At 50.4% G+C, this 13929-nt stretch overlaps 5 protein-coding genes across 5 annotated transcripts; 4 read left to right on the forward strand and 1 right to left on the reverse strand.

Moving 5' to 3' along the window:
* Window positions 1-4197: 4197 nt before the first annotated feature.
* Window positions 4198-5823, reverse strand: BDR25DRAFT_302912 (Rox3-domain-containing protein). Its single transcript, XM_033689902.1, has 2 exons — window positions 5276-5823; window positions 4198-5216 (listed from the first exon to the last, which is right to left on the reverse strand). The coding sequence occupies exons 1-2, from the start codon at window positions 5556-5558 to the stop codon at window positions 4534-4536; spliced, it is 966 nt and encodes a 321-aa protein (XP_033548990.1). The 5' UTR covers window positions 5559-5823; the 3' UTR covers window positions 4198-4533.
* Window positions 5824-6151: 328 nt separating this feature from the next.
* BDR25DRAFT_302913 (DNA repair protein rad10) lies at window positions 6152-7448 on the forward strand. Its single transcript, XM_033689903.1, has one exon. It carries the CDS (start codon window positions 6229-6231, stop codon window positions 7291-7293), a length of 1065 nt encoding a protein of 354 aa, XP_033548991.1. The 5' UTR covers window positions 6152-6228; the 3' UTR covers window positions 7294-7448.
* A 180-nt stretch (window positions 7449-7628) lies between these two features.
* On the forward strand, window positions 7629-9275 carry BDR25DRAFT_333557 (uncharacterized protein). Its single transcript, XM_033692849.1, has 3 exons — window positions 7629-8042; window positions 8091-9054; window positions 9104-9275. Exons 1-3 carry the CDS (start codon window positions 7708-7710, stop codon window positions 9149-9151), a joined length of 1347 nt encoding a protein of 448 aa, XP_033548992.1. The 5' UTR covers window positions 7629-7707; the 3' UTR covers window positions 9152-9275.
* A 123-nt stretch (window positions 9276-9398) lies between these two features.
* Window positions 9399-9834, forward strand: BDR25DRAFT_353877 (uncharacterized protein; the record flags this gene model as incomplete). The annotated part of the gene is made up of 4 exons (XM_033695226.1): window positions 9399-9500; window positions 9540-9592; window positions 9641-9708; window positions 9752-9834. The coding sequence occupies 4 exons, from the start codon at window positions 9399-9401 to the stop codon at window positions 9832-9834; spliced, it is 306 nt and encodes a 101-aa protein (XP_033548993.1).
* Window positions 9835-10892: 1058 nt separating this feature from the next.
* Window positions 10893-11954, forward strand: BDR25DRAFT_302916 (uncharacterized protein). Its single transcript, XM_033689904.1, has 2 exons — window positions 10893-11228; window positions 11280-11954. The coding sequence occupies exons 1-2, from the start codon at window positions 11124-11126 to the stop codon at window positions 11736-11738; spliced, it is 564 nt and encodes a 187-aa protein (XP_033548994.1). The 5' UTR covers window positions 10893-11123; the 3' UTR covers window positions 11739-11954.
* Window positions 11955-13929: the final 1975 nt, after the last annotated feature.

Below are 13929 nucleotides of genomic sequence, written 5' to 3' on the forward strand. Positions count from 1 at the left end.
TCGCTTTCTTAAACAGGACACGTTTCCACCCGAAAGACTTCATAGCGCCAAAACAGAATTATTTAGAGAAAACTCCTACAACGCAGAAGACTCATAGCTCGACGACAAAGTCCCCCCTAGCCTTGGCGGCTGCAGCTCCAGCGCCTCAACTACAATTCCTAGCCCATTCGAATCCAGATAAAGCTGTCATTTTCCGAAAGAAAGTGTGGGAGTGGGACATATGGAACAAAGAGGACTCGGCATACAAGAGACATCCTGACGGAGGATGTTCCTGCTATTGTGGCTCCTATTTTAAGCTGCTTACAGGTAGCTCCCGCATCCCGCACCACGCCCCGGGACCCGTTTACTGGGTGTTAGCATAGTCGACCTCGGCACGGGTCGGATATATCCGTTAGACTTGCTACCAGTAATCAGAAGAAGGAGTGTAGATCACTTTATTGAAATCCATAAGCACTAGTATTCCTCTCGTCCTCTTCTCTGGTGTATTGGCACCGAAAATGAAGGTTCATGTTTCAGACAGGAATTTGTGCCTCCTTTAGGAATTGCTTCAAAAAAACACAATCAGATTCACCCTTCCAAATGCTCTAGAGTATACGCCAACATACTGTTGCGAAGGCTGAAGGTCTCTCTAAGTTCCAGCTACCGTGCTTTACATGTCTCCTCAAGTCTGAAGTCAAGATCAGTCTTTAGATCATACTTTTTTTTCACATACAGAGGTATTTGCGTATAGGATGCTCTCTAACGTTAGACAAAGTTCTAACTAAATGCCTCGAAGAAGTTCCTGGTTCCGAGAGTACGCCACCACCTCCACCTACAACGCCTAATTACTCACTTCCAACAGACAAATGTGCAAAGCGACCACATCCGCCATTAATTTCCATTCAACATGCCACAACACAATACTGGATATTGTGTCCGCCGAATCCGTATCCTTTACCTTCTGGCTCCACACGACGATCTTTATTAGGGATGGAAGGACCAGTAACTAGTTCTCAGAGGAATTCATTCGGTATTATAGACAAACTTTACAAGTGGTCCAGCAAGCTTCACCAAGAAAGGCTGAAGAGTACTCAGATGTATTTCTCCTTGCGCTAGCGGCGTTTACAGCCTGTGAGGTAGGTCAGATGGCCTTTAAATGTGGCGGCAGCCGGAACGGATAGGACTTTATTCCAAATGCTCGCTGACGGGGTGTGAGAGGACCTTTCAAGCCAATGTCAGGCAGCCGAAATCCATCAGGACGCCATGTTCATGGCTATTTGGGACTGGGTCTCGAGAATTTCAACCTAGGGACTCCGAAGGCGATGGCGTGGTCAGTTCTTTCCTTTATCCTGTTTGCAAGCTTGTCGATCTGCAATATAGGTGTGAGATTCACGCAGTCGCCTAATCTAGCACTACCGAAGCCTCCTTAGCTACAGGGCCCTAACAGACTATTCTCTCCTGCCTCTGGGCATCTTAAAAGCGGAATTCGTACCGGTGTAAACACTCGAGAAACTTCTCACACTCTCCGATCATTCCCAAATACCATCCTCCGGCTTCATCAACTCAACCGCCCACAAGTTACCCCACCATTATCCCCTCGTACTTGGCTAGGCCACAGCAAGATCGATTCCAACGTGGCAGGAGCCTTGTACGAGACTGTGTACACACTGTTGGAGCTGTTGGCCGCATGAACAGAGCCAGGCTATCAGTATTCACCACTCGACGTCACAACCGAAGTATGTCAAATATTTCTCTGAACTGCCGCCAGATTTCTCCTAGCACAGATGAAAATGTGTGATCTCTTTGTTTCTCGACTAAAGGCAGCGTTGATCGCTCTGCCCGGTGGGATACTAAATCTGGAAGTGACGGTAAGATCAACATCAGCTAGTTCCATTACTGAGACCAGGGGAGATTCAGATGCTTCGGGAAGCACAAAGTTGGCGTCAGCTTAACAGACACTGTTCCCAACAGTAAACGTCTAGATACCGCCCTTTTCTAGCCGCTCCTTCTCGGCATACTCGTTTCTAGCATTCGAATTAGATCGTCACGTCCATGGCTCAAGGAGCATTTTCTCCAGCATATAAAAATTCGGGCCTCTTTAAGGAGGATCTATAAAATTTCTTCAAAATTTCTACTTTAATCTATGGGCTGAGTTGGGCACAGTAAAGCCCAGAAATGGGGTGTGTTATTTACAATTATTGGCGTAGCCATGAGCCAAGTTTGACCCCATTTCTCGTCACCCCATCCCCACAACCGTGGATCGTAGATTCCTACCGCACGACCTTGATATGCCGAGCCAAGGTACTGTATTAACCCACGATATAAAGAATTATAGCACGCTCGTCTTTTTCACTTCACAGTGCAACACTGAGCTCGACACTTCACTGCGATTTCTACCTCCACCCGCTACACACTCTACCAAGCGAGAAGGCACTACGTAAAATCCAGTCAACTCACACCTCCAAAACGTCCTAGAGTCGCCTTCAAAGTCATCACGTCCAAAAACCTACTCTTCGAACCATTTTTCCACCCTTCATTCCATGCCCAATCCAACACCAAGCTATGAATTTTTGCCGCAGCCTCAAGGACTTAGTTAAAGTCAGCTTTAAATGCTGCTGCTGCTGCTGCTGCTTCAAATTTTCTTCCCGAAGTAGATATCAGGCTGACATTTCAGTCTCGAATCCGAATGCCAATGTCAATGCCCCTGAGCCATTCAGGATACCGCGTCACCACGGCAGATTCCCGAACGGCCAGCCAACTCCTCGTCCTCCACTACGAGCGTTAGGAACGAGGGCCATGTCTTTGCGATCAGGGGACAGTGCGATTCCGGTGAAAAGTCCTTGGGAGAGTGAGGAGAGGGTGTGGTAGATACTGCATGATGGTAGGTGACGTTGTCGAACTATAAAAGCTAGAGCTCAAGACCTGGATTATCATGGATGGTTTTTGTAATATCTATACTCGGCAACAAATATGATCAGATACTACTTGACGTTATCGGGGATTGTTTACGTACACAAGGCAGGGGGTTTAGCTTAGGAGAGCAGATTTCTTAGATAGCGGCCGAATAGAGTTCAAGATCGGTTCCGCTATATTCTGAATACTTTATCCTCTGCTAATAAGAGGGGCATCCTACTGCTTTTGTAACAGGAACTTGGTTACATACCCGAAATGGTCTAAACCCCTGTATCTAAGCTGCGTTATCAGAGCAATAGCAGACGCGGCTGAGTCTTGCTTCTCTCTGGTCGAGAATTCCTAGGCTCGGTATATCTGATAGAATGTAGCATCTCCTCTTATCCCCCCATACTGTTCCTGAATAAAGATTTCGTCGCGTGGTTGTGTCCTAGTCCACTAGTGACAGGCCCCCGCCAGAGAGAGGCCACAAGGAGAGACCCAAGGAAGCGTTTCAGAAAATAGGGGTTGGAAGACGAATGGCTTTGTGAAGCCCCGTTGTCCAATCACTCTCTTTTCCTAGTGACAAATCTTAAGATAATGGGAATGGAGACCCTAGAGTCCGCGTAGTAGGGCTTCAATCTTACTAGGTTCACCTGCGACGGAACTCTATGGCAGTCGCCATACGACTAAAGCTCAACTAGCATGGATGGGCAGAGTAGGCAAGTAATGCCGGAGTGTAATAGCGCCGACGACGAAGGTCGCAGGAGGACAAGGGAGGCATGGCAGTGATATAACTGTATGAGCAGGCCGAAGGAGAACGGCAACTGAGCGTAGTGGTCCTTCCTTTCCATGCAAACATCCCGGTCTTTCGGTTGGTGCTGAGGAAGACAGGATGATGTGCGTCTTGCCTTTGTTAAGGTGTTGGACATGATGGAACGCTGGCATGACCCTCTGTAGGCCACTTTCCAAAAAGTATAAACCCCCACTCCTAGGAGGGGACTTCGCAGTGCTTGCATCTGGATACTCCTCCTCTCCCACCTCCAGTGGTCTTGGTCGGAGGGGATGGATGATGCTCTAGAGGCAGAGGAGGGGCCGAGAACATGACCTTCGACAACTCCACCAATCTCCGAAAACCGATGTAGCGAGGGATAACGCCTAAGGCAAATGCGCCTTTGTTAGTAGTCTGTGGCTGTGTTTAAGGTAGCATAGGCTGGCTTTCGTGGATGAAGTAAAAAGCCAGCCTCGTAGACAGGACTAGACCTACCTGAATGCGACAAATCGCAGCGGCACTGTCAATGTGGAGGAACGGCATTTTCATATTTTTCATTGCTATTCATGCTCAGTTTGCCTAAGGGTATCATGAGGGACTCCGCCTGATTATGCACCAAAAAATACCACCCTTTGGCCTCCGCCCACTTACGCCTTTCTTCTTGTTTATAAAATCAAAGTAAAGATCCATAACAAAGCATGGTCTTCGTCAACGCACGTTCAACCATCCGAATTCTATGTGAGCCAATCCCTTACGCCTTCGAGGTTTGCGGCGAAGCAGAGCTGTTGGCTTCACGCTCGCTCTCCTATCAATACCCAATACCAAAATTGAGTCTGCCGATTCCAACCAACGCCGTGTAACGAGAACGTCCAAATTCAATACCAAGAGTGTTTTCACCGCCGCACGCCCCCGACCATTCCGATTTGATGTGCTGCTCCAAATCCAAGCTTCGGTCTTTTCTTTGGGCCGGCCTCTTCTCCAGCTGTAGAATCGGCATCGTCTGCGAAACCTTCGGAATAGCCAACAAAGCTGGTGTCCTGGTAACTCCTCTTTGCGCCTGACCGCTCCGGCCTCACGGATCTCGGTGCTGGAGAAGGAGCGCTGGAAAAAGGCGTCCCCGGGTTCGGGGGTAATCCCCTGCTTAATTGCCCCTCGAACACAGGTTTCGGTTTCGCCTCGTCGGTCCCAAGATATGCTTTATAGCGTGCGTTATCTGGATTTGGTAGCGGTCCTGGTGCCATGCCTGCCAATGCACCATTTAATAACGTTTCAAAATCTTTGCTGAGGCCACTCTCATCGTCATTCAGCGCGTTCTTGATCTCCCTGCCTGCAACCCTCGCAGCATCGAAGTCCGAATCCGTATAGAGGAGGGGCCCAATAAGCGCCCCTTCCATCTTAACTGCCTTTGGTCTGCCAGCTATTTGCAATGCCTTGATGTGGCCCTCGTACGATTTGCGGAGCTTGTTAATTTTTTCTCCAGTCCTTGGATCAGTTCTAGCCACAGTGCTGGCTATATCGTTCAGGCCGTAGAGCTCGAACAGGTTCTGTGAACCATGGGGTCGTGATAAGGAGTGCTCTATCCAGCAATCTGTGTCAACACATAGAGCAAGACAGCACTGCACGTTTGAAACCTACCATTTTCGCCAACCTTGAACAGCAAGCTGCCAAAAATGCCCTTTTCGCCAAACACAACAGCCTTCCCTTTCCCTTGCCGGTTGTGATTCGATCGCCTATTTCCCCCTGGCCTCGTTGCATCGTCGTTTGCATCATCCACCATCATCGCATCACCGTCGCTATCGACATTTGCAGAGACAACTCCAGTGGTACTGGAGGGGGTTGGAAACGGAAGGGGGTTTAATGCCGACGCCCCCGGTTGGGAGACCTGCTGCGACATACTCACCGAGGACGGCGGGGTCATTTCGGACGATGGAGCAGTCGCAGAAGCAGCAAAACCTCCATTTGGCTGCGAATTAGTCGACATATAGGGTGGGGAGGTCGGGGTGTTGGGATGGACAACAGGTTTTGTCTGCTGGTCGCTCGGCTTGTCCTTGTGATAGGGTGGGGATGCTGGTGAAAACGAGCCCGTCAAGCGCTGTCGCTTCGGCGGATGACTCGACATATGGGCCGCCGTTCTCTCGCGTGGGAGTATTCGGGGGGGGGGGGACTGCGGTTGCGCGTGTTCGAGGAGCGGAGGAGGTGGGTGAAGGCGCTGACCGTCGGGGCCCTTGGCGTTGGTCGCGAGCGGACCGCGGCGTCTGGCGTGGGCGGGGACCTAGGCGGTGCGCATTCGACGGTAGACGGGAGTATCGGGGTGATGCTGCGACTAGAAAGCGCTGGCTCGGCTGTATCGCGCAGTGCGTGGTGGGGACGGTGCGATGGGGACGTGGTGTGAAGAGGGAAGAGCAAGATCGGGGCGGTTGAGGCTGAATCGACGTAGCGGTCATGTGACTGTGTCTCGGCACCTGGGCAGCCATCAATTCGCTGCCCATGTACTTGTATCTGAGCCTCGACGTCTACTCCTCTCTGGCTTCCCGTCCAGCATCTGCACTCAGCCCAACCGATGCCTGCGCTGCCATACTACGGCCAATATGGATGAAGCTGGCCCGCTTAAAGTCCAGCAGCCGAAGCCCCAAGCCTTGCCCTCGCGATCCGGTCCCAGCTCCATCCTCGTCTCCCCGCGCCAAAAAGGCAACCCGATTCTAAACGGCGTTCGCACTGTTGCTTGGGAATACTCAGACATTCCAGCAGACTATGTGCTGGGTGCTACAACATGCGCGCTTTTCCTGTCGCTCAAATACCACCGTCTTCATCCGGAGTACATCTACAACCGCATTCGTGACTTGAGGGGGCAGTACAGCCTGCGCATCCTGCTCACCATGGTAGACATCGAAAATCACGAGGATTCGCTGCGGGAGCTCTCAAAGACTTCACTGATTAACAATGTCACGCTCATGCTCTGCTGGAGTGCCCAGGAGGCTGGTCGCTACCTCGAGCTCTTCAAGACTTTCGAGCACGCTGCCCCAACAAGTATCCGCGCGCAACAATCGACGAGCTACTCCGATAAACTAGTTGAGTTCATCACGGTTCCTCGTAGCATCAACAAAACAGACGCCATAGGATTAGTCTCGAACTTTGGAAGCATCCGTACCGCACTCAACGCTGGGCCGGAGGAAGTTGGTTTGATTGCTGGTTGGGGAGAGAAGAAGGTGCAACGCTGGTGTAATGCTGCCAGAGAGCCGTTCAGGATCAAGAAGGCTGGGAAGCGAGGCGTCGGTGGCAATGACAGTCGAGCCACCATGTCGAGGGACGTGTCTAGGGCAGATGGGGAAGACTCGACAGCAAATGAGCTTGATCCAAGTGTCGCAGCACGCCTAGGAATAGGTAATGCTCCGATAGACTTGGAGATGAATAGGCCTGCCCACCCCATAACCGCAGAGGCAGGTGCAGACCGGCGGCCTGAAACGCAGGTTGCAGAAGAAGCTCCTGCATGGGGCGAAGACGAAGACGAAGAAGCTATGCGTGAGGCAGGGAGCGGTGCTGTCCAAATGGACAAGCCGAGGTCGACTGCCTCGAGCAGTGGGAAGCAGAAGGCGGGTGACGCAGAATTGAGTGAAGGAATCATGGCCGCCCTGAACAGGTTGCGGCAGCAGTAGAAGAAGCTTTGCAGCTATGCGTAATATCCTCTGTAGTAAAGTCCGTTTAGTGACGCTTGCTCGAATGAGGTGACATTCAAACGTTTACTGTATCTTATCAGCCAACGTGGAACGTGGCGGGGGCAGTTCAAAACCGAAGTTTGCATCCTACAAACACTCTCCCTAATTCCAGTAAGAAGTTTGATAGATGGACTCTGCTCGAGCCATGTTCCATGTCGTGTGATGGTACACGGACTCCTGTTTGTCTGAGCACTCGAGCATTACGGCCTCGGTTAAACCTGCAGTTTGCAAATTGAGCCAAACCCCTCAACCTCATCTTGCACTGCCGCCTGGAGCCTCAATCAACGACATTATTTTTTGTGTCTATCTCAACTCGAGATTACAAGGCTCGGATGTCTTATTGTTCTGTCTACCATGGGTTTCGCTCGAGTTCCTGCGGAGCTTCAGATGGAAATATTCGGATTCCTCGATCGTCCAGGTATCAAATCTTGCAGAGGTGTCTGCAGATCATTTCGCGACAACGCATCACCATGTCTGTTTGGAAGAGTCCTTGCATGCCCTCGATATCAAGCGCTCGGGGCACTACAGAAGATCTCGTTGCATTCCGTTTATCCAAGATATGTCAAGGAGATAGTCTACGATGGCTCGGTCTACGATTCGTGTCTTGCTACTAACGAAAACCGCTATCATCAATCCGCCGAGGAGGAGCCTGAAATTCGCCAGGGCTTCCCCTGGGAGAAGCGCCGTCGGTATGTAAGATTTACTCGATCAGCAATATAAACTGAACGCAGGTTCAGGTTCAAGCGCTACCAAAATCTATATCAAGACCAAGAGGATATGCGCACTGGGGGCGTGCTCCTTCAGACTATAGCGCGAGCGCTTGAGTGGATGCCGAATGTCACCTCCGTGGTTTATTCTCCCGGTCCACATACAGTTCCTGTGGAGGCTAGGCTTATGAAGGACCTCCTCCCTCGTGGTGTGTCCGACACCTCAATGTTTCAAGGCGACTCTTTGAGTTCGTATATTGAGAGAGCTCAGCATGGTATCCATCATCTCATTGGCGCGATTTATGCCTCTCAGTACCCCGGAATTCGCTCGTTCCGTGTGGAAGCAGCGGAACGTGGCAAGCGAAATGTTGGAACTGAATTCACGCACTATGTCTTCAATTTCCCAAGCTCCAACCACTTGGATGCTGGCAAATTCTTCTTTCGTCATCTACATAAGGTGGTGATGAATCTCTCCCTCTTAATACCACAGAGAATAGCGCGGGATCCAACCGACCAGATGGAAGAAGCGATGATTCATACCCTCGCGGCCTTGCTGGTGGAGGCTAAAGAACTAACAGAATTGTCTTTTCGCCTTTGCCATTGGCGCAAAGATGCCAATCAGATGTTCGGACATGTCATTTTTGACGAGGAATTATTATTTCCTAGCCTTGGCCTCAGGCACACCTGGCCGAGATTGCGCAAGCTTAGTCTTGGTGGCATATATGCATCAGGAAAAGAAATGACCCACTTGATTATTCGTCACAAGACAACGCTTAACATGCTCCAGTTCGATCACTGCAGTCTGATCTCGGGAGCATGGGCCGACATCGTCGATGAAGTCGTCTTCAACACAAACATCATAGCATTTTCGCTTCATCTTGTCAACGAGACAGACATTGGTGATACGCGTTTCCAGGATATGGCGTCAGAGGAAATGGAACAGTGGCAATACCAAGGCAAACTGAGGATAGATTCTGAGGGTAGACGATACTTCGTAAGTACTCTAGTAGTAGAGCGAAGCAGATGTGTACTTACTTTCCTAGGATGAGCCTGACTACAAATCGGTATATGCGAAGCGAGGCGTAATATGAGAAGAAGAGTAGATGTCTTAGGTGAAAGAAAAATTGATACGTTGTTCCTAAGGGAAAGGCCATTTTCGATGATTACATCTGAGCTGCTAACTTCATGTGTGATATTATGTAACATGCCACCGCGGAGGATAGGACTTAGATATATGTAGAGTTTTTTGTTGAACCTCTTGCTGGAATCTGAGATATTTTCAAGAAGCTGATATCTACCTTAGATTAAATTCTTGCTATATCTGCTATAAGTGTTATCATGCAGGAGCTACATGGTCTACGAGTAAGTTGTTGTATATATGCCTCATCGTTGCTCTCAGTCGTCGCCACTGACATTACAAAGATTTTCATAGTTGCGAAAGTCAACCTAATACGCTTCATATGCATCTGCATACTCTAGTCTCGTAAACATAGGCCCAGAAGAGAGCCAGAGCATAGGGGTGCATGCTACAAGTAGGGAGATACGTTTTCACTTCTTCTTAACCATTGAACAACTACAAGAGGCTTCAACTCTCTTTCTTTAGTAAAGCGTGTCATGGTACCTATGGAAATTCCTATTGCCAGACCCAGTGAGAAGTTACGCTAGTTCACTCAATTCTATTTTTATCTGAGCCTCATCGCCCAAACCTGAGACATCTCACGTGGAAGTCAACGTAAGCACCCTTCCGCCTGCCAATTTCCTGGCAAATCGATAATGCGCATCTCTAAAAAGTTTAAATCTACATATAGCTATGAGCTTCGTAAATGCAGCCACCGCGAGTTCTGTCAAATACCAGAAACGGTAATCGCATTTCTTTCAGCTTGTTGCGCACATCGCGTCCACCTTCTCTCGCAACGACGTCTTTCTATTTTATTATTCGCATAGCGCACGCTTCTATTTTGGTGCATCCCAGTAAATCAAGGAACTTCGTTGCGCTGCAGATGAGGCAGAGGAAGAGCCGCATCGAGGCGGGCCGTCGCCGCTCATCAAACCAAGCTGAGCCGCAAGCACAACGAAAATTAATCCGCATCCGAGAAAAACATCTTCAAGGGCCTCAACTTCCCGCTTAAGGCTCTGACCTACAGTGGATTGTCTCACTGTGCCGTTCACATAACGTCGCTTTCACCGGAATTTCCCCCGATAGGGCTTCGCGGACCAATTAAGGTACCGAGCACGAGCGAATCCAATTACGGTCTTGTTCTTTGCAATGTCTTGGGCTGATATCCAAATAGAATTGCGGGTTGGCTAACCCAATTATTTAGTTGCTCAATTGCGCTCGCCCTCTTGTTCGCCCCTGGCCACGTCACGGCTGCTTCCCGACTCAACGCTGCCGCCCTTCCAACGACAAATGGTTCATGGCGTTCACCCTATGAAATGTGCTCATTTGGTCACGAGCCGACGCTTGAGACGAGTCCATCTCTCCCTGCTACGTTTCTTATGGAGGACTGGCCGGCGACGCCACGCTGCTCTTCGTCCTGGAAGAGCAAAATCACGCTCTATCTTGATTTTCCTTCCTGCGGGATGAATGCAAAAACGAAGCATACAACATGAGTCAGACTAACCATTGGCAAAAAAACCGATGTCACGAGAGCAGGGGAGGAAACGTGAGGTGAGCAACAGGATGCTGGTTCGGGATCATGACTTGTTGCTAAACATAACAGTCCTGTGGAAGGGCGGGTGCCTGGAAGCCTGGGGGCACATGGTGAGGTGGACAATGGGTGAGGACTGCCAATTCTGTTGTCGTTGGTATTATTCATTATTGCTCTGTTCCCTCGCCTTTTTGCAGTGTGCCACCTCTCATCCATTCTAAAATACCCTGTTGTAGGTACAACTGCGCTTCCTTTCCCATTGAAAGTGCCAGGTGTCTACCAACTCCATCGCTGCCCTACACCTAGCTTTATCACAAGCTATAGCCACTCCGCCTCGATAGCTTCACGCCACAGGCTCAGCCTTACGCTCAATATTAGTTTGGCTCTCGAGAGGCCAACTGTGCTAACGAGGAAGATGCATCCAAGAGAGGACCAAGCCAGTAGCCGTCCCCACCACGTCCAAGAATCCCATAGCTATGAGCGAACTACGTCGCCTGGCGCGGGTCAATCGCAAGGCACTGTACGTCACCCTTAACCATCCCTTTTGACAAAACGTCCTGACAATCAACAGTCTGCAAACTGCTCGTTCACTCAAACCAACGGTACTAGTCCATCGCAAACCCCAACACAGCAGAACGGCTATTCATACAATCCCTCGCCAGCACAAGGTCCTGGCCAGCCATATATGGCGAGTTCCTACTGGCACCCCGTTCCGCGCACCTGGGGAGCTGTGAACCCTGAAGCGTACCTCGTGACGCAAAGTCCAGCGCTGAACTACCCCTTGACCGCACCTCACCAGAACCCCGCTCAGCCAAACCTTCCAAACCACCAGGCACCCCAAAATGCTCCCCAAAATGCTCCCCAAACTCAAGTTCCAGCTACAATCTCCTTGGCCAACCTTAATCAACTAAACTCCAACCACTTGTCCTCCAGTACCATGGCAATATGGATGAATGAGGGCCAACGCGAAGATGCATGGCACAGTACTGGATACGTGCCAAGGGAAGATGAGGGCTGGCGTGAGAGGTAACAGATGGTTGAAGACCTTCACAGTGCTTGACGGGAGAGACGAGGGGCCCCAAAAGACAGAGAGGTGTGGTTCTATATATCTAGCAGATGGATGCTAGGGCACGTACAGGAAGGCTAATTCTTTGGCTCTGTACTGTGATTTACAGCAAGGCTGGGGCAGTGCTAGGATATAGAATCAAAGTATTGAAGGCGTCTCAGGTCTGGCTGAAGCCTGTGGACACGGCTAAGGATCTCGGTCTATTTTTTTTAGTGGGGGCGCAATGGGATTGTATTGATAGCACTGTTTTGGGCACGAAATGAGCAGTGACTCGAATGACACAGTCCTACATCTTCATTTCAGCTAATGGAATTTAACATGGCCCAAGGTATTAGTCAATAGAATGCAGCGTTTGGGGGCTTTGTGAGGGAGCGTCATGAAATTCGGGGTATCGCTTTGCCGTATAGAGTCGTATGATAGAGTGATGTCCCGAAGGACTGGAATTCGCAATCAGGTCTGGTCACACTGTCCTCTATTTTTAGAACAACCATCCTGCTCTAAGACACTGCTTAGCAAAACACGTAGCGAAGCTGCTATGAGCTGTGTGATAACTGCATGATAGACTGAGGCCCCGATAGCAAGGACACAACTATCCTGCAATTCCGATGCCGAAATTTAAGGTGTGAACAAGTCAAAGCAAAAGAATGTAGCTGATTGGAGCTACATAAGCAAAACAGTCCTCTTTGATACCTGCACTGACCTGCTAGCTTCAAGACTTCGAGCAGGACCAGGATCACACCGGCGTAGAGGACGAAGCACTTAACTCCCATTTGAAGGATCTCACAATACAGCCTACCTAAATTGGTTACTCCCCAGCCCTGTTTTAATTCTGTGGCCGAGTCAAAAGTGTTGTCCAGAAACGAGAATATTATGCAGTGACGTTGCCGGCGGTCCCACAGAAACGGTGCTCCAAAAGGGCGAAGGGCTCCAGTCGCACTCCGCGTCATGCTTTTTCTCCTCCTCAGAATTCCTAATTGACAGCCAAACGAGTGACGCCTGCCGCACATTGAATTCGCGTAACCTCACACAGGACGAGACCCAACAGTGCGACTTTCAATGTGGACCGATGCTGGGCGGAGAGTGATGCAATTGCTTTGCGATTTTTATCCAATGAAACACGAGCACTGAAACCATTGTCAAGTTACAGTTAGCAGTGTCGGGTCAAGATCTTATCGCCCTCTCTGCTGGGGCGCGACTCGGGCGTCAGGGCGACTCGGGCGTCAGGGCGAGGCGAAATGACCCGCTGGGGTGGTTCTGACGCCCGGATCAACAGGTGGGTTCAGCAGCGATAGTCCTTGAGCCAGAAGCGGGGAAATCGCTGTCTGTGCATTAGCTTATTAGAACGACAGCCTCGTTGCGCGGGTATCATTCACGCGCCCGCAGCCTTGTTGTGGAGTGTGCGTTTCCGGTATGGGGCGTGGGAGAATCGGGGGGAGTGCGGGAGCCAGGCCAAGTGTGCGGCGGGAGAACAGAGGGCACGCTGACACCGGAAGCAGGCAAACGGCGGCCTCCTGAAGAGCTCGCTTTGAGACGAGAGGCTGCTACCAAGACGAAAACGGCGAGAAGGACTGCTGGTCACCTGCTTACCAGTGCCGATTCCTCTTTCTAAAGTTAGTTCTTGTGTCCTGGAGGACTCGAGAGGGTAACTTGGCACAAGTCGCCGAGTCCTCCCCTTCAATGTGTCAACCAAGTCCTGCCTTATCTGGGCGCGCGGGATGGAATGTGTGTTACGCAGCCGACGCTGGAGAGCCAAGCAGTTGCGCTAGACGAGAAACACCTCGACAGGCAGATTAAGCTCCAGTATTACCATCCCCCATGATGTGCCATCTGCGTCCTCGGGGCAACGCAACAGCCAGAGCGAGTTGGACGAAGGACTGGTAACACACCGGCCCGATATGCAGACCCAAGGCTCAAAATTTCTCTGGCAGTTTTGAGTTGGATGTTTCGTGAAACAACTAGACGTCAATTTGATGTGCAGTGCCCTGACGCAATCGAAGCCTGCGAGGGGTTTCAAACGTCAGTGCTCTTTCTTTCGCCGAGTCTACTAGTTTGCCACACCTTGGGCTGTCTGCCTCGCAGACTGCCTTACAGCTTGCAAGCCTGACAAGGCTGTGTTCGTTCAGACCATAATATTCACTTCTCAATGGGGCTGAGC

Source organism: Lindgomyces ingoldianus (genome assembly GCF_010093535.1).
Source record: "Lindgomyces ingoldianus strain ATCC 200398 unplaced genomic scaffold BDR25scaffold_12, whole genome shotgun sequence".
NCBI lineage: Eukaryota > Fungi > Ascomycota > Dothideomycetes > Pleosporales > Lindgomycetaceae > Lindgomyces > Lindgomyces ingoldianus.